The sequence below is a fragment of the Leuciscus leuciscus genome (assembly GCF_965113295.1).
Source record: "Leuciscus leuciscus genome assembly, chromosome: 10".
Classification (NCBI taxonomy): domain Eukaryota; kingdom Metazoa; phylum Chordata; class Actinopteri; order Cypriniformes; family Leuciscidae; genus Leuciscus; species Leuciscus leuciscus.
Genome location: NC_138734.1, coordinates 43,704,284 through 43,721,783, shown reverse-complemented (window position 1 = coordinate 43,721,783; position 17,500 = coordinate 43,704,284). Strand labels below are relative to the sequence as shown.

General features: G+C 42.0%; 1 protein-coding gene across 1 annotated transcript in view; it reads right to left on the bottom strand.

Moving 5' to 3' along the window:
• hcn4 (hyperpolarization activated cyclic nucleotide-gated potassium channel 4) overlaps positions 1-17,500 on the bottom strand; it is a gene marked incomplete at its 5' end in the record, with an annotated part of 105,077 nt that overhangs the window by 23,124 nt on the left and 64,453 nt on the right. The window contains 2 exons of the mRNA XM_082182325.1: positions 733-973; positions 1,355-1,501. Of these exons, the coding sequence (XP_082038451.1) occupies positions 733-973; positions 1,355-1,501 (388 nt within the window). The remainder of the gene's footprint in view (positions 1-732; positions 974-1,354; positions 1,502-17,500) is intronic.

The window sequence follows — 17,500 nt, the reverse complement described above, 5'->3', positions numbered from 1 at the left end:
TAATATCTAAATTTCTATAATTAATTATTTCACACCGAGAGTGAGGGGGCGGGGCCTTGATTTTGCGGCTTTACTTCCTGTTCAGGTCTGCGCAGGTCTGGTCCCGCGATCGCTACTGCGCAGACTCAAGCCCCAAGAGTCAGCGCCATATCGGGACACTGGCGGCTTCACTTCTCACCAATGGAAGAGAGCGAAGGGGCGTCGTCCATATTTTTTTACAGTCTATGGTACTGTGTATAATTATTTTGTATATATATATAAATACAGACATATGCATGTATATCCTGTAAATATATTTATACATAATTTATATTAAATATAAATATTTTATATATTAATAACACATTTTTCTTAAATATATACATGCATATGTGTGTATTTATATTCAAAATAATTTTACACAGTACACACATTTAGTATGTAAACACAAACTTTTATTTTGGATGCGATTAATCGAGATTGATTGTTGCCCCGCACTAATTTATTCATTTATTTTGAAGAAAATGTGTTGCTTGTGTGTCTGAGTGTTTATTAGACAGTTCCCAGTCCTGCATCCTCAAGTCTGAGATGTTTTGGTCTCTAGATCTTTTATTTCGACACACACATGCACACGCACACGCACACGCACACGCACACGCACACGCACGCACGCACGCACCTGAGTGTGTGAGTGTGTGTGTGTGTGTGTGTGTGAGTGTGTGTGCACATTCTCCTCTTTGTTTGCAGTTGTACCTCCGAAGTATGATCCGTCGGAGAGTTTGGTCTCGTTGTTTCCTTTAGTGAGAACGCTGACGACCCCATGCTGGATGAAGTACATCTTCTTCCCGATCGTTCCCTCTCGTATGATGTAATCTCCAGGCTGGAAGACCTCGAAGCGGAGTTTGGTGAGCATTGACGTCACAAAATTCGGATCTGCGTTGGCGAACAGCGGCATAGACGCCACCAGCTTTCGACAGTTGAAGTTTATGATCTCCTAAAAACATTAAAGGCAGATTTAGAAAATTACAGCAGTAACTGTGTGTGAGTGTGTTTATGGGTGAGAGCAGATTTACCCAACGTGCATCTGTGTGTGTGTGTGTGTGTGTGTGTGTGTGTGTGTTTATGGTTGAGAGCAGGTTTACCCAGCATGCATCTGTGTGTTTGTGTTTATGGGTGAGTGCAGGTTTACCCAGCATGCATCTGTGTGTGTGTGTTTATGGTTGAGAGCAGGTTTACCCAGCATGCATCTGTGTGTGTGTGTTTATGGTTGAGAGCAGGTTTACCCAGCATGCATCTGTGTGTGTGTGTTTATGGGTGAGAGCAGGTTTACCCAGCATGCATATGTGTGTGTGTGTGTGTGTGTGTGTGTCCTCACCTCTCTCAGTGGCTCATTGAGTTCTCCCAGAATGCTCTCTTCATCGAACATCTTGCCCTGGTATCTGTGCTCATAGTAATCGTGGATCCGCTGTCTCATGTCCGCTGGCAGCTTATGGAACGACATGTACTGCTCCACCTGCTTATACTACACACACACACACACACACACACACACACACACACACACACACACACACACACACACACACACACACACACACACACACACACACACACACACACACACACAGGTTAACGTTAATGTTAACGCACACGTTAAAGAGAAACATATAAAACATTAATAATTTCTTGCTAATGTAACAACACTGATTTAAAGGCACACTTTTGATTTCATGTTTCCTATACTGTGCTAGTGGACTAGTTTTAGGTTAATTCATTTATGCATATTTAATACCAATATATGATATTATATAATATTTTATTATATATAATTTTTTCATTATAATTTTTTTTTGGATCAATTCAGACAATTTTTCTTGTGGACTATATGTAGACTTCTGTTATGTGAAATAGCTTATTCAAGACAGTATTAAATAAAAAGTAATATGCAATTTTAATGATTCATCTGACTGAATTTTCCAGATTCTTCAAGATAAAAATATACATATAAAGTGTGTGTGTGTGTGGGTGTGTGTGTGAGAGAGAGAGAGACACACAGAGAGTTGCGTGTGAGTGAGTGTCTGGGTGAGTTTGTGTGTGTGTGTGTGTGTGTGTGTGTGCGCGCGCGTGTGTGTGTGTGTATGCGCGCGTGTGTGTGTGTGTGTGTGTGAGAGAGAGAGACACACAGAGAGTTGCGTGTGAGTGAGTGTCTGGGTGAGTTTGTGTGTGTGTGTGTGTGCGCGCGCGTGTGTGTGTGTGTATGCGCGCGTGTGTGTGTGTGTGTGTGTGTGTGAGAGAGAGAGACACAGTGAGTTACGTGTGTGTGTGTGTGCGCGCGTGTGTGTGTGTGTGTGTGTGTGTGTGTGTGTGTGCGCGCGTGTGTGTGTGTGTGTGTGCTGTTCTGTACGTCGTCAGGACAGTTCTGACAGGACAGAGCAAAAGATCAAAGGTTTGTAGAATACAGAGCAACAGAGCTAAGATCTTTACTGACCTTCACACACACACACACACACACACACACACACACACACACACACACACACACACACACACACACACACACACACACACACACATACACACTGAATGACAATTAGCCCCTCACACACACGTTATGCATCAGTTTAATATGCACAGCTATGATCCACATGAGCATCTGTGAGTCCAGCACAGATATAGATATGATAATAGATATGACAGATATCACAGTTCTATTCTCATCTGATCCTGTATTTCACTGGAGATGCTCAAACTCGTCTCACACACTCTCCGCTTCTGCCATAAACCACAGCAGACGCTGATATCCCTGAACGCCAGAGAGATGAGTCTAACGAGACCGTGAGCTTCAGGCCTGAGAAACTGGCCATGATCAACTGCCTGTGGCACTGCCTGAGAGAAAACACACACACACACTCACACACACACGCGGGCGCACACACTCACACACACGCACACACACACATGCACGCACGCACACACTCACACACACACACACACACACACACACACACACACACACACACACACACACACACACACACACACACACACACACACACACACACACACACACACACACACACACACACACATTTTTATCAGTTCATGCATGAATCAAACCTAGTGCTATGATCTGAAAGTATAGAAGCTACAGAAAGATTCTTCAAAATGTGCTTTTATAAGAAATAATGTCATCATATGTGTGAGTAAACTCTCACTGCTTTTGTCCTGCAGTGGAAACACACTGATGCTGAATGAAACACACACACACACACACACACACACACACACACACACACACACACACACACACACACACACACCAACCCTCCGAGCTCATGTGCGCATCCCAATGAAGCTGTTCATCGAGTGTGACGGCTCACCTACAAACCACACACACACACACACACACACACACACACACACACACTGACCTCTCCGAGTGTGTGCTGACTTTTAATCAGGCTGTCCACTGATCACATTCAGAGCACACACACACACACACTGATACAAATTGCAATTCCGATTTCAAACATGATAAAAAAGCTCCACATTTGCTGTGCTGCACAATTCAGTCAAAAGCTGTGATTAAATATCGATATGACTATATAATAATAATAGTAATAATAATAATTATTATTATTATTGGTAAATAAAATCTTAAACAGTATAAGAAATATAACTTTTCACTATAAAATAAAAAAAAGAGTATTTAGGAAAAATGTATATAATAATAATAATTTTATTTTATAGATGTATGTATTTACAGTTTGGAAAAAAACGCCTCGGTTACGACTGTAACCTCGGTTCCCTGAAGAGGGAACGAGCGTTGCGTCAAAAACTGACGCTATGGGAACGCTTTGCGTGATGACGTCTTGAAGCACATGTAAAATCAGTCCAATGGTGTGGCGGAACGTCAGAGGCGGGTGACGTCACGTACCAGGAAGCTATAAAAGCCGGCCCGAAACAGAAAACGAAAGCTTCGTAAAGTCTGAAGTCGCGCTGACAGGCATGAAGGAGATATGGCAAGGCGACGCAACGCTCGTTCCCTCTTCAGAGAACCGAGGTTACAGTCGTAACCGAGGCGTTCCCTTTCAAGGGAACTCCCGTTGCGTCGAAAACTGACGCTATGGGAACGTCTATACCAACGCCTCCATAGCTACAAATGTCTGTCCTGTGTGTAATCATGTGAGCAGCACTAAGAAGACAAAACATGAGACCCTGGAGTAGAGTCTAAATCCAGAGAGTAGAACCTGACGAAGGTGTGTGGTGAGGACCAGCCTGCCGCATCACAGACGTCCTGTAACGATACTCCTGATATAAGGGCCTTAGAGGCCGCCATACTCCTAGTAGAGAGCGACCGGACAGCCAAAGGAGAAGGCTGTCCAGCCACCTCATAAGCCAGTGAGATAGTCTCAACCACCCACTTGCTCATCCTTTGCTTAGACACTGGACCTCCCTTGTTAGGGGAGCAAAAGTCACTTTTACGCCACAGGGCAGCTCTGTGGACATACGCGTCTAACGCCCGAACAGGGCAAAGCAAATTATTCGCCTCCTGGTCCGATTTCGAAAGGGAGGAGGACCTCCAAGTGCCACGAGGGAAACGAGATACCAAAGGGTCTTTCCCAACAGACATTCCACCCAAAGGACTGTGGTAAGCACCTACGGCCGCCACATAAACCTTTAAAGTGGACGGGGTCAGACCTGCAGTGAACCGGTCCTGCAGGAACTCCAGAACTGTACCAATTGGGCAGTTGACTGGATCCAACCGACGGTCACTACACAAAGAGGTGAATACTCTTCAGTTCAGGGCATAAAGTTTCCTCGTGGAGGGAGCTTGGACTGTAGAATGGTCTCAACAACCTCAGTTGAGAGACCTGACTCTATGAGCTGGGCCCCCTCAGAGGCCAAGCCCACAGGTTCCACAGTTCTGGGCGGGGGTGAAATATTGAGCCCCCTGCTTGGGACAGAAGGTCCCTCCTGACGGGTAGCTCCAGAGGATGGCCGTCGAGGAGGGACACAAGATCGGGAAACCATACTCTGCCCGGCCAGCGCGGGGCTATAAAAAGCAGGCAAACCCGGTCCCTGCGAACTCTTTCCAGAACTCCCGGGAGCAGAGCAACTGGGGGAAAGGCGTACAGACGTAGCCTCGGCCACGTCTGTACCATAGCATCCAGTCCCAGAGGAGCTGGACGCGTGAAGGAGAACCAAAGTGGACAGTGAGACGTCTCTCGAGACGCAAACAGATCCACTTATAATTTCCATATCAGCTCCACCACCTCGGGGGTGGAGCCACCATTCCCCGGGCCTCGGCCCCTGTCTCGACAGAGTGTCTGCTCCTATATTCTGGACCCCGGGGATGTAGGCTGCCTGAGTGACAGCAACTTCCCCTGGGACCACAAGAGGATATGGCATGCCAGCGCAAACCCCCTTGATATAGGCGACTACCGACGTGTTGTCCGTATGTACTACACATGGTGTCCCCTGAGACCTGTGATAAAGCTCCTCAGAGCCCGGAAGACAGCTAACATCTCTAGGCTATAGAATGCCAGGAACGATGATGGTCTTCCCACAGACCTTGAGATGAGCGACCCTCAGGATCGCTCCCCAACCCGTGAGGGAAGCATCCGTCGTTAGCAGTTTGCGACGACAAGGAGCTCCCAGCACTGAGCCCTGGGACAGGAACCAAGGTTTCTTCCACATAACCAAGGCACGTAGGCATCACCGCGTGACCTTGATTGTGCGAAATGGGTTGCCCCTCGGGGAAAAACCCTCTGGTCCTGAGCCACCACTGCAGGGGCCTCATGTGCAGCAGTCCAAAAGGTATCCCGTTGGAAACTGCTGCCATGAGACCCAACAGTCTCTGGAACTGTTTGACAGTGAGTAGCTGGCCTAGCTTTACACTTCTCACAGCTGCCAGGATGGAATCGAAGCGTGGCGATGACAGGCGCGCCTGCATTGACACTGAATCCCAAACCACGCCTAAAAAAGTGGTCCTCTAAATGGAGAAAGCACACTCTTCTTGGCGTTCAGCCGTAACCCCAACTCTTTCATATGGGCGAGAACAACATCTCGATGTTGAACCGCCATCTAATGCGACTGAGCTAAAATCAACCAATCGTCGATGTAGTTCGTGATGCGAATACCCCGGAGGCGCAGAGGCGCCAGAGCTGCATCCACGCATTTGGTGAAAGTGCGGGGTGATAAAGCCAGGCCGAATGGAAGAACTCGATATTGGTATGCTTTGCCCCCGAAAGCAAACCTCAGGAACTTCCAATGACACGGACGGATGGAAATATGCGTCCTTGAGGTCTATCGTGACAAACCAGTCCTCGGACCTGATCTGTGGCACGATTTGTCTCAAGGTTAACATTTTGAACTTGAGCTGCATGGCTGACTCGTACAGAACTCGAAGATCTAAAATGGGACGCAATCCCCCGTCCTTTTTTGGAACTATGAAGTACCGGCTGTAAAACCCGGTTTCCCTGTTGGAGGGAGGTACATATTCTATGGCCCCTTTCTCTAACAGAGTGTTTACTTCCTGTTCCATAACCAGAACCTGCTCGGGGCCCACCACTGTGGGCAGGACCCCCATAAACCGCGGTGGGCGTTAATAGAATTGTATCTAATACCCTTTTTCCACGGTCTGCAGGACCCAACGAGAAACATTTGACAGTAGCTTCCACGCTGTCAAAGATTCTACTAGAGGTACCAGTCTCTCGAGACTGGTTTCTGGATTTTGTTGCTGTTGAGTAGTCGGTTCGTCGCCCTGTAACGGCGCACCGGCAGGGAACGACCAAACAGACTGCTCCAGCACCCTCCTCAGAGGGGGCGGGCATCCCGAGGCCACTACGTTTCCGGGTGGACCTTGAGATATGTGCTCGCCGGAGACCGCTGCGCCCTGTAACACCGGAGGCGGCAGGGTTGGCAGAACGGTCCCCTGAGGGCACCGAAGAGAGACGGCACCGTATTTTTCTCCTGCTGTTGAGTAGTCGGTTCGTCGCCCTGTAACGGCGCACCGGCAGGGAACGACCAAACAGACTGCTCTAGCACCCTCCTCAGAGGGGGCGGGCATCCCGAGGCCACTACGTTTCCGGGTGGACCTTGAGATATGTGCTCGCCGGAGACCGCTGCGCCCTGTAACACCAGAGGTGGCAGGGTTGGCAGAACGGTCCCCTGAGGGCACCGAAGAGAGACGGGCACCGTGAAAAGAGGTGTTAACCGCTCTGCTTCGGGGGGACTACCCTCATTTGTCCTGAGCCCTCAGACATCAGGACTTTTTCCCCAGCAGCCTTCTTGGCGGTAATAACGGTCCGCAGATCCGTTTTACCCCTCGAAGACTGCTGGGTTTGAGAGCGCCCTCCGTGTCCCCGAGATTTTTGTGGGGGAGCACGAGAGGACACACTCTGTTTTTGAGTGGCACGATGTTCAGCGCTCTTTTTAGAGGAGTGAGGCTGCTCCCGCTCAGCAGCCTCAATGAAAGAACGGCGGGGGAGAAGTTTTTGTAATGCAGCTGCCTGTTTAGCAGCTTCCTGAGATTTAGCTACCGCACTGTTTATTGCATCACCAAATAAACCAACAGTGGAAACCGGAGCATCTAAGAGAACGTGCTTTTCTTTCTCTTTTATATCGCTCAAATTGAGCCACAGATGCCTCTCAGTGGCCACCAGGGCTGCCATAGACCGCCCGATTGATTTAGCGGTCTCCTTGGTGGCCCTGAGAGACAGATCTGTGGCTCTGCGTAGTTCAGCCACTGTGTCAGGACCAATTCCCCCGCCCTCCTCTAAATCCCCCAATAATTCTGCCTGATAGGCTTGCATAATAGACATCGTATGCAGACACGCTGCAGCTTGACCAGCGGCTGCATACGATTTATGAACCAGAGATGATGTGAATTTTACTGGCTTAGAGGGAAGTGAAGGAGCTTTCAGGGAAGATGCCGTTGCTGGAGAGAGATAGCTCGCAAGCGTCTCCTCCACCTTCGGCATCTCCCCATAACCATATTCTTTATATTTGTGAATGGAAGAATAGTGGGATGTTTGTGGTGCATACACTCTGTATGAAACCGGTTTTCCCCACGATTTCGACACCTCGGTGTGGAGATCGGGGAAAAACGGAAGGCTTCTTCGCTGAGGCTGTGTACGAGATGGCAGGAAGCGTTCGTCGAGCTTACTTTTCGAACGAACGTCCTGCCTATCCTCTGGCCACTCAATAGATAATCTGTGAACTGCTCTCGTGACAACATCGAGCAATTCCTCAAAAGCGTGAGACTGAGGTGGCGAATCCTCAGACTCAGCTTCAATACTAACAACGTCCAACTCCTCAGAGCTGGACAATTGCAGTATTGGTGCCTCCATCGGGGGGGAAGAAACCGCAGCGCGTGCTTCCACACCCTGATGAGAGGCACTGGATCTATCAGAAGGATGTTGAGATAAGGCAGAGCCCGTCTCAACATCCACTGATAAATCCATTTGTGAACCCCAGGTCTGAGATCGACGCCGTGCCTCGGCAGCGGCGGGACCCAAGCCCTGGGGAACGTGATCGGGATTGAACCGAGCCAAGCGGGATCGGAGCGTACGCAATGGAAGCGCCTCGCAATGCACACAGTCACCACCCTCGAGTGCTGACTGGGCATGCTCCTCACCCAAACAAACAACACAAAGAGTGTGAGTATCACCTCCCGTTAAATAACGCGGGCAGGGATGGACACACACTCTAAACTGCTGCTTGCTCGCCATACTGAATATATATATATATAATATAGACAGACAACACCAAATAACAAGGACAGATTCAACACAGAGCGCAACTGAAGACTCAGAAAGCTTTCGTTTTCTGTTTCGGGCCGGCTTTTATAGCTTCCTGGTCCGTGACGTCACCCGCCTCTGACGTTCCGCCACACCATTGGACTGATTTTACATGTGCTTCAAGACGTCATCACGCAAAGCGTTCCCATAGCGTCAGTTTTCGACGCAACGGGAGTTCCCTTGAAAGGGAACTGTGATTATATATCAGTATAAAAAAAAATAAAAAAATAAAAAAATCTTAAACAGTTTAAGAAATATTAGTATTGTAACAGTTCACTGTAAATTAAAAATAGAGTATTTAAGAAAAATAAATAATAGTGATAATAATTTTATTTTGCAGAGGTGCACAATATGGACAAAGATGTGATGTATGACTATACTGTAAAATAAAAAAATAGAAAATTAGTAATAATAATAATAATATATATTTTGCAGGGTTGGCCAAAAATGAAGTGATTATATATTAATAATAATAATAAAAATAAAACAATATTAATATTATTAATTATTTATAACATTTTACAACACATACACATTTATTATACAATTTGGACATAAATTATGTGATTACATGTCAGTATGACTATACTGTAAAATAACAAAAACTGAGTATTTAAGATAAATAGTAAAAATAACCATCATTTTATTTGCAGTTTGGCCAAATTTTTTTTAAATGAATTATTAATTCTTATTTTCAAACCAACACAGTGCTGCGCTTCACTGTAAAACACACAGCGCATGTATTAACTCCTGATGATTTACACTGATATCTAAAGGAGATTCATTCATAACTTTAAATAAATCTCTCAGCGGAGAGAGCATCAGCTGACGGCTCCTGATTCGCCAGACTCAACCCACCAATCACACACTACAGGAAGTGAACTTCAGTTCCAGGAAGTGATGTAACATCAGACCCAGTCAGATTACATGAAAAGACGTTCCCCCCACACATAATGACACATGAATCACTTGACTTTACACACACACACACACACACACACACACACACACACACACACACAAACAAACACACGCGATCATGAGCAGAACTGGAGTAAAAGTTGCTCTTCCTGAGGGAAGCAGGACATCATCTGTCAGTTACAATCATTACAGATCCTCTGAGAGACACACACACACACACACACACACACACACACACACACACACACACACACAAACACACACACACACACACACACACACACACACACACACACACAGCGCATCCGTTCCGCCTCTTTCTGTCCCCTAACACTACATGCAAATTTCCTCTCAAAATGAACATGAATAATGTATGTCCCAACAGAGATGTCAGCCAGTTAATTATAATTTCTAAACATTTATGTTTCCTCCTGCCCGTATTCCTCTCTTTACGCTCCGAGTCTCAGCGAATCCCCGGCTAATCACGGCCTTCAACTCTCGCTCTCCGACGGCAGAGAACAACACCACAGAACACAGTGTGTTTCACAGAACACTGGCTGCTAATTTTAGCAAACTATTCATGAGGCCGACATATTAAACTATAACACAATGAATCTTTCAGGAACAGAGAACTCTAGAACTGAGAATCACATCAAACTTCTGGAAACCCCTACAAACACGAGCTCTTCTGTGAAATAACCTGCATGAGTTGATGAATCATTCATTACGAGTCCAGAGACGTGCTGAGAAAATAAACAACACACATTCTGGGTTTAACTTTCTGATGGAACGTGTTTGTTAACACACAGACACACACTGAAGTAAGGCTGCATGATCTGGGGGCAAAAATAAATAAATAAATGTATTGTGAATTTTCTGATAAAATTTGGCTGCACAATTTGGTCAAAAATGTTGATTATATATTAATATATAAACATATAATATATAAAAATAATATAATATATATAAAATAATTATTATAATTCTATTATGATAATTATCACTAAATAAAAATATGAAACAATAAAATAATTATATTTTAGCATTTCACTGCAAAATAAAAAATACAGTTTTTAATACAAATAAATAAAAATATTTTATTTTGCAGGGCTGCACAATTTGGACAAAAATAATAAAGAATTATTATTATTATTCCTCAATAAAATATTAAACAGAACAAGAATTATTACTATTGTAGCATTTCATTATATATCAATATATATATATATATGTGTGTGTGTGTGTATGTGTATATGAATATATATATGAATATAAAAATAGTAATAATAACAATCATTCTTTCTATTTTGCAGGGTTGCAGGCCAGAAATAATTAGATTAAATATGACTATAATAATAATAAGTACAAGAAGAAGAATCCTTCATATTTCATCCCCTGACACAAATCAAAAAGCTTCAGTTTTGCTGCTCTCCTCATACACTGGCCATCCCATCATCCTCCAGCGGTCTCCATGGCGACAGCAGGTTACCGTGTGAACGGGATCAAGGGAAACTGATGAATTTGCATGACAGACTGTGACGGGTGTGTGTGTGTGTGTGTGTGTGTGGAGTCCAGCGTGTGTGAAGGATCCGTGTTTTCCTTCAGAAGATCCTCCTGTTCCAGGTTTCCTGGTCTCATGATTACGAGGCGTTTGAAATGCAGAATGCAGAATAAAGCCCTGAGCAGATTCACAAAGGTCTCACAAAGGTTGAGCTTAATTTAGGTGGCAAACCGTAAATGACAATTAACCAGCCGGCATAATTATCTGATGATGAAACGCCGGCGCTGTTCGTCTGTCAGTGAGACACTCTTACAGCACATTTTTAGATTTTCCCTTTTTATTATGATTTTAGTTAAAGTTTTAGTCATTTACTTCTGTGTTTTTGTCATTTTTATTAAAAAAGTTCAGTTAATGTATTATCTTTTATTTCAGTCTCAGTTTTAGTTATTTTAGTAATTTAAGTCAAACTATAGGAAAATAATAAATGTTTCCTTGGCAACTAGCCAAACGTTTTTTTATTTTTTTTCATTTAGCGTTCATTTTATTTCATTTATTTCCGTTTTTATTCTAATTTTAGGAAAAGTTTTAGTAAGTTTGTCATATTAACTTTTTTTATTAGAATAATTTATACATTTTTTAGTTATTTTAGTACTTCAAGTAACTAGCTGGAAGTTTTTTATTTGATTTTATTTATTTCAATATTTGAGGTTTTTTTGTACTTTAAGTTAAACTATAAAAAAATAAATGTTTCTTTGTCAACGAGCTGACATTTTTATAATTTTTTATTCAGTTAGTGTTATTTTTTATTAATTTATTTTCATTTATATTTAAATTTTAGTTCAAGTTTTTTTTTTTTTTTTTTTTTTTTTTTAAGTTTTAGTTTTATTTTAGTACAAAAATGATAAATGTTACCTTTGCAACTAGCTGAAATATTTTATTTAGTTAAAGTTTATTTAATTTCAAGTAAAGTTTTTTTTCTTCAAATAACAGTTTTATAAGTACGTAATATAGTTTTAGTGTCAGTTAGTGATAATAACCCTGTAAAACACTCTATAGATCTATTCCTACTGATGTCTTTACTGCAACTGCAAATTTAATAATTTTAATTTAATTTATTTCCATTTTTATATTTTCATTTTAGTAAAAGTTGAATTATTTTGTTGTGTGTTTTTGTCATTTCTATATATTTTTTTAATTAGATTTATTATACATTTTCATTTCAGTTTTAATTGCAGTTATTTTAATAATAATAATTTTTAAAAAGTTGCCTTTACAACTAGCTGAAATAAAACAAGTTTACTTTTTTATATTTTATTTAATTTTATTTCAGTCAAGGTAAATAACGTTTTTATTCAAGTAACGCTTTTAATTCAAGCTAGTTTGTATGGTTTTAGTGTCAGTTAGCAATAATAACCCTGTAAAACACTCTATAGATCTATTCCTACTGATGTCTTTACTGCAACTGCACATTTAATCATTTTTATTTAATTTATCTCCATTTTTATTTTTATTTGAGTAAAAGTTGTATTATTTTGTTGAGTGTTTTTGTCATTTTTATGATTTTTATTTATTATAAATTTTCATTTCAGTTTTAATTGTAGTTATTTCAATAAAAAAAGTTGCCTTTACAACTAGCTGAAATAAAAAAAGTTTACTTTTTAATATTTCATTTTATTTCAGTCAAGGTAAATAACGTTTTTTATTCAAGTAACGGTTTTAATTCAAGCAAGTTCTTATGGTTTTAGCGATAATAACCCTGTAAAACACTCTGCACCTGCGATAGACCTATTCCTACTGATGTCTTTACCGCATCTGCACAGATTCTCCTGAAGTTCCTCCAGAGAAGCCGACGCGAGGCTTAACATGAAAGCGAGTGACTGAGGAGAAACAGCAGGAGAGCGAGAGTGGAGAATAAACCCGATTAGAGCCATCGGGTCGACTGGGGATAAAATAACCTCTGAAAACTGCATCTTTTTCTGGAGCTGAACCTGAGAGAACACGAGACAAACTTGAGGCGTCAGAACATCAGAATATAATCAGCTTTAAAGTTTTCATTTATCAGCCCCCGAGGAAATGCACATAATTGCCAAGTGTTAATTAAAGATTCTGAGCGAATGGGCAGCGAGGCAAAGCAGCACGACGTTCTCGTTCACGACATGTCAAAACATGCTGCTTATGAACACTGTACACACACACACCAGCGTCTCTTTCACTGGGATTTCCATACACTGCTCCTGAATGTCTACAGAATGTCTGAGAGAACATTGAAAGTGAGGGAGAAATTAAGAGAACCACATTAAGAAAAGATTCTACATTGAAAGTCGGCGAGAAACAGAAGTTCTGTATATCTGAGTGAAACGCTTCTGGAAGAGGAACAAATGTGGGCGGGGCTTGATTGTGTCTGTGTGGAATTGATTGGTTGTGGTTTGCTATTGGCTAATCTCATGTGATTGACAGGTTGCCCCGTCCACATCATCAGAGAAGAGAAGAGATGCTGCAAGAGGAACTTATTCTCATTCAAGATTATTAACACAATAATGATGTGCACTGATTAATTACAGGAATAAAATAAAAACAAGAACTGTCAATTTTGATTTCATGGTGACTTTAAGAATACATTTTCCCACTTTCATCTCAAAACTTGCTGGAGAACATGATCACGCGGTTTTGTTCATGCATCTGCAGTCTTGCTGTTAGTAAAGCAAAAGAGACACAGCAAAGACATCTTTAAGTTTAAGTAAATTATTCTGTTTTAAGTCAAACGGTCCGTTATGCAACAAACTTTCAATTGTTATGTTATTTTAACTTCATTATCATAATCATAAACGCACTAGTTTTACCATTTACTGCACTGTTGTTCTTCTAGTTATTTATCTGTACAGACTAATGACTCGGAAGTCTTGTTTATTTATTTTGCCGAAATATCGCAGTTTAATTAATTCAGTTGCATAAATTATGATGCTTTTAGTTTAATACTGACACTCTCATTGTTTTGTGCAATGTGTGAGTTTTTAATCACACATTATAATCTCATATTAAAGTCCCCCTGTAGTCAATCATTTTAAAACTCATCTTTCATCACTAAAATTACATAATTAAATGTTTTTTCCTTGAAAAAAATTTCTTCATGTCCTAAAATATCTTGCATGTAACTCGACACCCTAGCCTCATTAAGTATACGCGGTTCTATGAATATGCAAATGAGCCCCGCCTCCACTCACTCACTCAGCTCAGAGATCCACTGGTTGACGATCACACGTTGATCTGATTGGTTACAAGGTAGTTTGTGACATCAGAAACACCTCATTTAGTATACGCGGTTCTATGAATATGCAAATGAGTCCCGCCTCCACTCACTCACTCAGCTCAGAGATCCACTCGTTGACGATCACACGTTGATCTGATTGGTTACAAGGTAGTTTGTGACGTCAGAAACACCTAATTTAGTATATGCGGTTTCTATGAATATGCAAATGAGCCCCGCCTCCAAAATTAAACAGCTCCAAATGCAAGTAGCTTGAAGTTTAGCTGACTACTTTTTGAAATGGCTAAGTTGAATGAAAAACAGGAATAGTTTCAGGACAGTTAGGAAGTATTCTCCTCTATTATCAGGCTTAACCGTCTCGTTCTCTCCCACGCCATTTCAAGGTGAGAAGTCTTTGATTTGAGATGATAACGTAACGAAGCGTTCGCCTCGGGCTCAAACGCTTCCAGCAATCTCTCGGCTAATCCAGCCTGCGCACGCAAGAGCATGTGTGAGTCAACTAGATTAGATGCGATAGAATTAATTCTCATTAACTTGAGCAATTATAAAACATGTCATGACTGCTCCGTAATGCTCTTACGCCGGCCTGGTGAACAGGATTACCCGAGATATCCAAACACTTACTTATTCCACGCGTTTAGAGCGAGGATGCCTGCGATTCTCTTTGTGTCTCTGGGATCCAACAGGGAAATCGGACAGTGGTTTTTCCGGCTTTAATAGATATTAATATAAATATACATACGTATATATATATTCACATTTATATTGTAGGTCAGCAGAGACTCAGTGAAGAAACGGTGTGTGTGAATCTCGTCTGTGTTCAGATCAAGGTTCAAGCGTCTTTTATTGTCATCCACATTTTCACATGAAGGAACGAAACTAAGTACTAAGGTCTCGGTCAAAACACAAGAGAAAAACATTAACCAATAAAAGATTAGAAAACTAAAGTGTATGTCTAAGCAGCTTCGTCAATAAATAGCACAATAGCAAAAATAAATAAATAAATAAATAAATAGACAATGCAAGAATAAAAACAGTGCAATAATTAGTAATAAATTGATAATACACTCTCAGAATATAAAGTACATAATTGTACCGGCTTGTCACTGGGGCTGTACCCTCAAGGGTACAATATTGTACCTTAACCTTTAAAAGAAACGGTACATATGTACCTTTTAATGCTTTTTGACCCTCAAAAAGATACAAGGTCCAATAATAAGCCTTATGGGGTACGCTAGTGTAGATTGTACCTTGGGGGAGAGAAATGGACTTCTACTGTACCCCTATTTCTGACAGTGTATAGTAATAAGATGTGATTATAAGCACGTGCCAAAGCTTGAGAGGTGCGAATACAGTAAAGCTTCAATCAGATTCTTCTCAGCGATAATAATTTCAATAATTAAAATAATTATTATTATTATAATTTCTAATTTCAATATGCATCCCAACTCACATTTGTCTACGACACACTGAAAGAACATCATATGCTGGAAGATGCACGCTTAAAGCTGCTCTAAGCGATGCTGGGTGACGTCACTTCTTGTTGACGTTCGAAGTATTGTCAAACAAAATGGAGGCTAGCTCGACCCTCCCTCCTCCTCATCCCGACCCCTCCCCCTCCCCTCCTCCTCCTCCTCCTCATCCCGTCCCCTCCCCCTCCCTCCTCCGGAGTTCTCGCCACCTTACGAATGCTTTTCCGATGTAAATTCGGGACTTCTCGTTTTCCCTATTCTTTGGTATTTGTTCATCGGAACGTCGTCTCTTTGGTCGTGTGTCGGCCATTTAAAATTCTCAAGAATATACATTTTTAACATTAGTCGTTGTCGTTGTCTAGGACATCTCTCCTCTAGCTAACTTCCCTCTTCATGCTTCTCTCTCCTCCACTCCTCCCTTCATGTGCACGCACACTACCCCCCCCCCCATCATTCTCGTCGGTGATTGGCTGGAACACTGTTTGTTATGTTTCATGGTCCAGGCTGGGCCAGTTTAGTTTTTGTTGCCGTTTGTGGAGCCTGGGCTGTCTACAGAGACCGCGTTCTTTACAGTGTGTTCAGGGGACAGGCAGCGAGAGGATAGTGAGGAGATGTTTGCTGGATGTGACAAAAAATGTTTCAGCCTAAAAAACGCGTGACATCGCTTAGAGCACTTTGAAGATTAAACAAAACAGGACTTTTGGCAACATGCTTTTGATTATGTTTCTGTTAAAGTCCCCCTGAGGTGAAGTTTTTAATGTTGTTTATATGTCTATGTGGTGTTTTTTAAAATGCTTTAAGACATATTAGTAGGATGTTATTTCATTGTTTGTTTTTTTAGACCAACCACAACAGACTGGAAACATCTGACCAATCAGAGCAGAGCAGCTCTCAGAGAGGCGGGGCTTAGAGAGACTGAATCTTTGATCGAAGCGTTTCAGAGAAAAGAGCTGATGCTGCATTTACAGTATATGATGAAAAAATGACCTTGGATGCATGTAAACTTATTGTAGGAGACTTCAGAAACAAAATTACGAATGTTTAAAATAGTATATAAAAAAAAAAATTACCATAAAAAATATTACGCATTCACGCAATACAGACTTTAAAATCCACCAGAAATATATCATACTGTACAGGCACCTTTGGCATACTACTTTCAACATACAAGATAATCCTAATCTCATACAATATGAAATATGGACAGCATGTGAATTGGGGCCGCGGTCGTTCTCCCTGTATATATATATATAAAACTGTCCAGGAAACTCTTCCCATAATCCTCTGCCGAGCGCGTGAGCAGAAGTGAGAGGGTTTTGCGAGCTCCGGTACAGAAGCACGTGTCCCATGGGAGAGAGTGTGTGTGTGTGTGTGTGTGTGTGTGAAACGATTCCCACACCCACAGTTCCTCTCAAAGTCTTTAATTAACAGCACAGCTGCAGGCAGGAATCACACACCGAAGATCTAATATCACACCAATCCCAGATTAACATTTCTTTAAAAAAAGTGCGTCTCCTTCTTTAATCTTTGCATTTGGAGGCTGTGAAGTTTCTTAAAT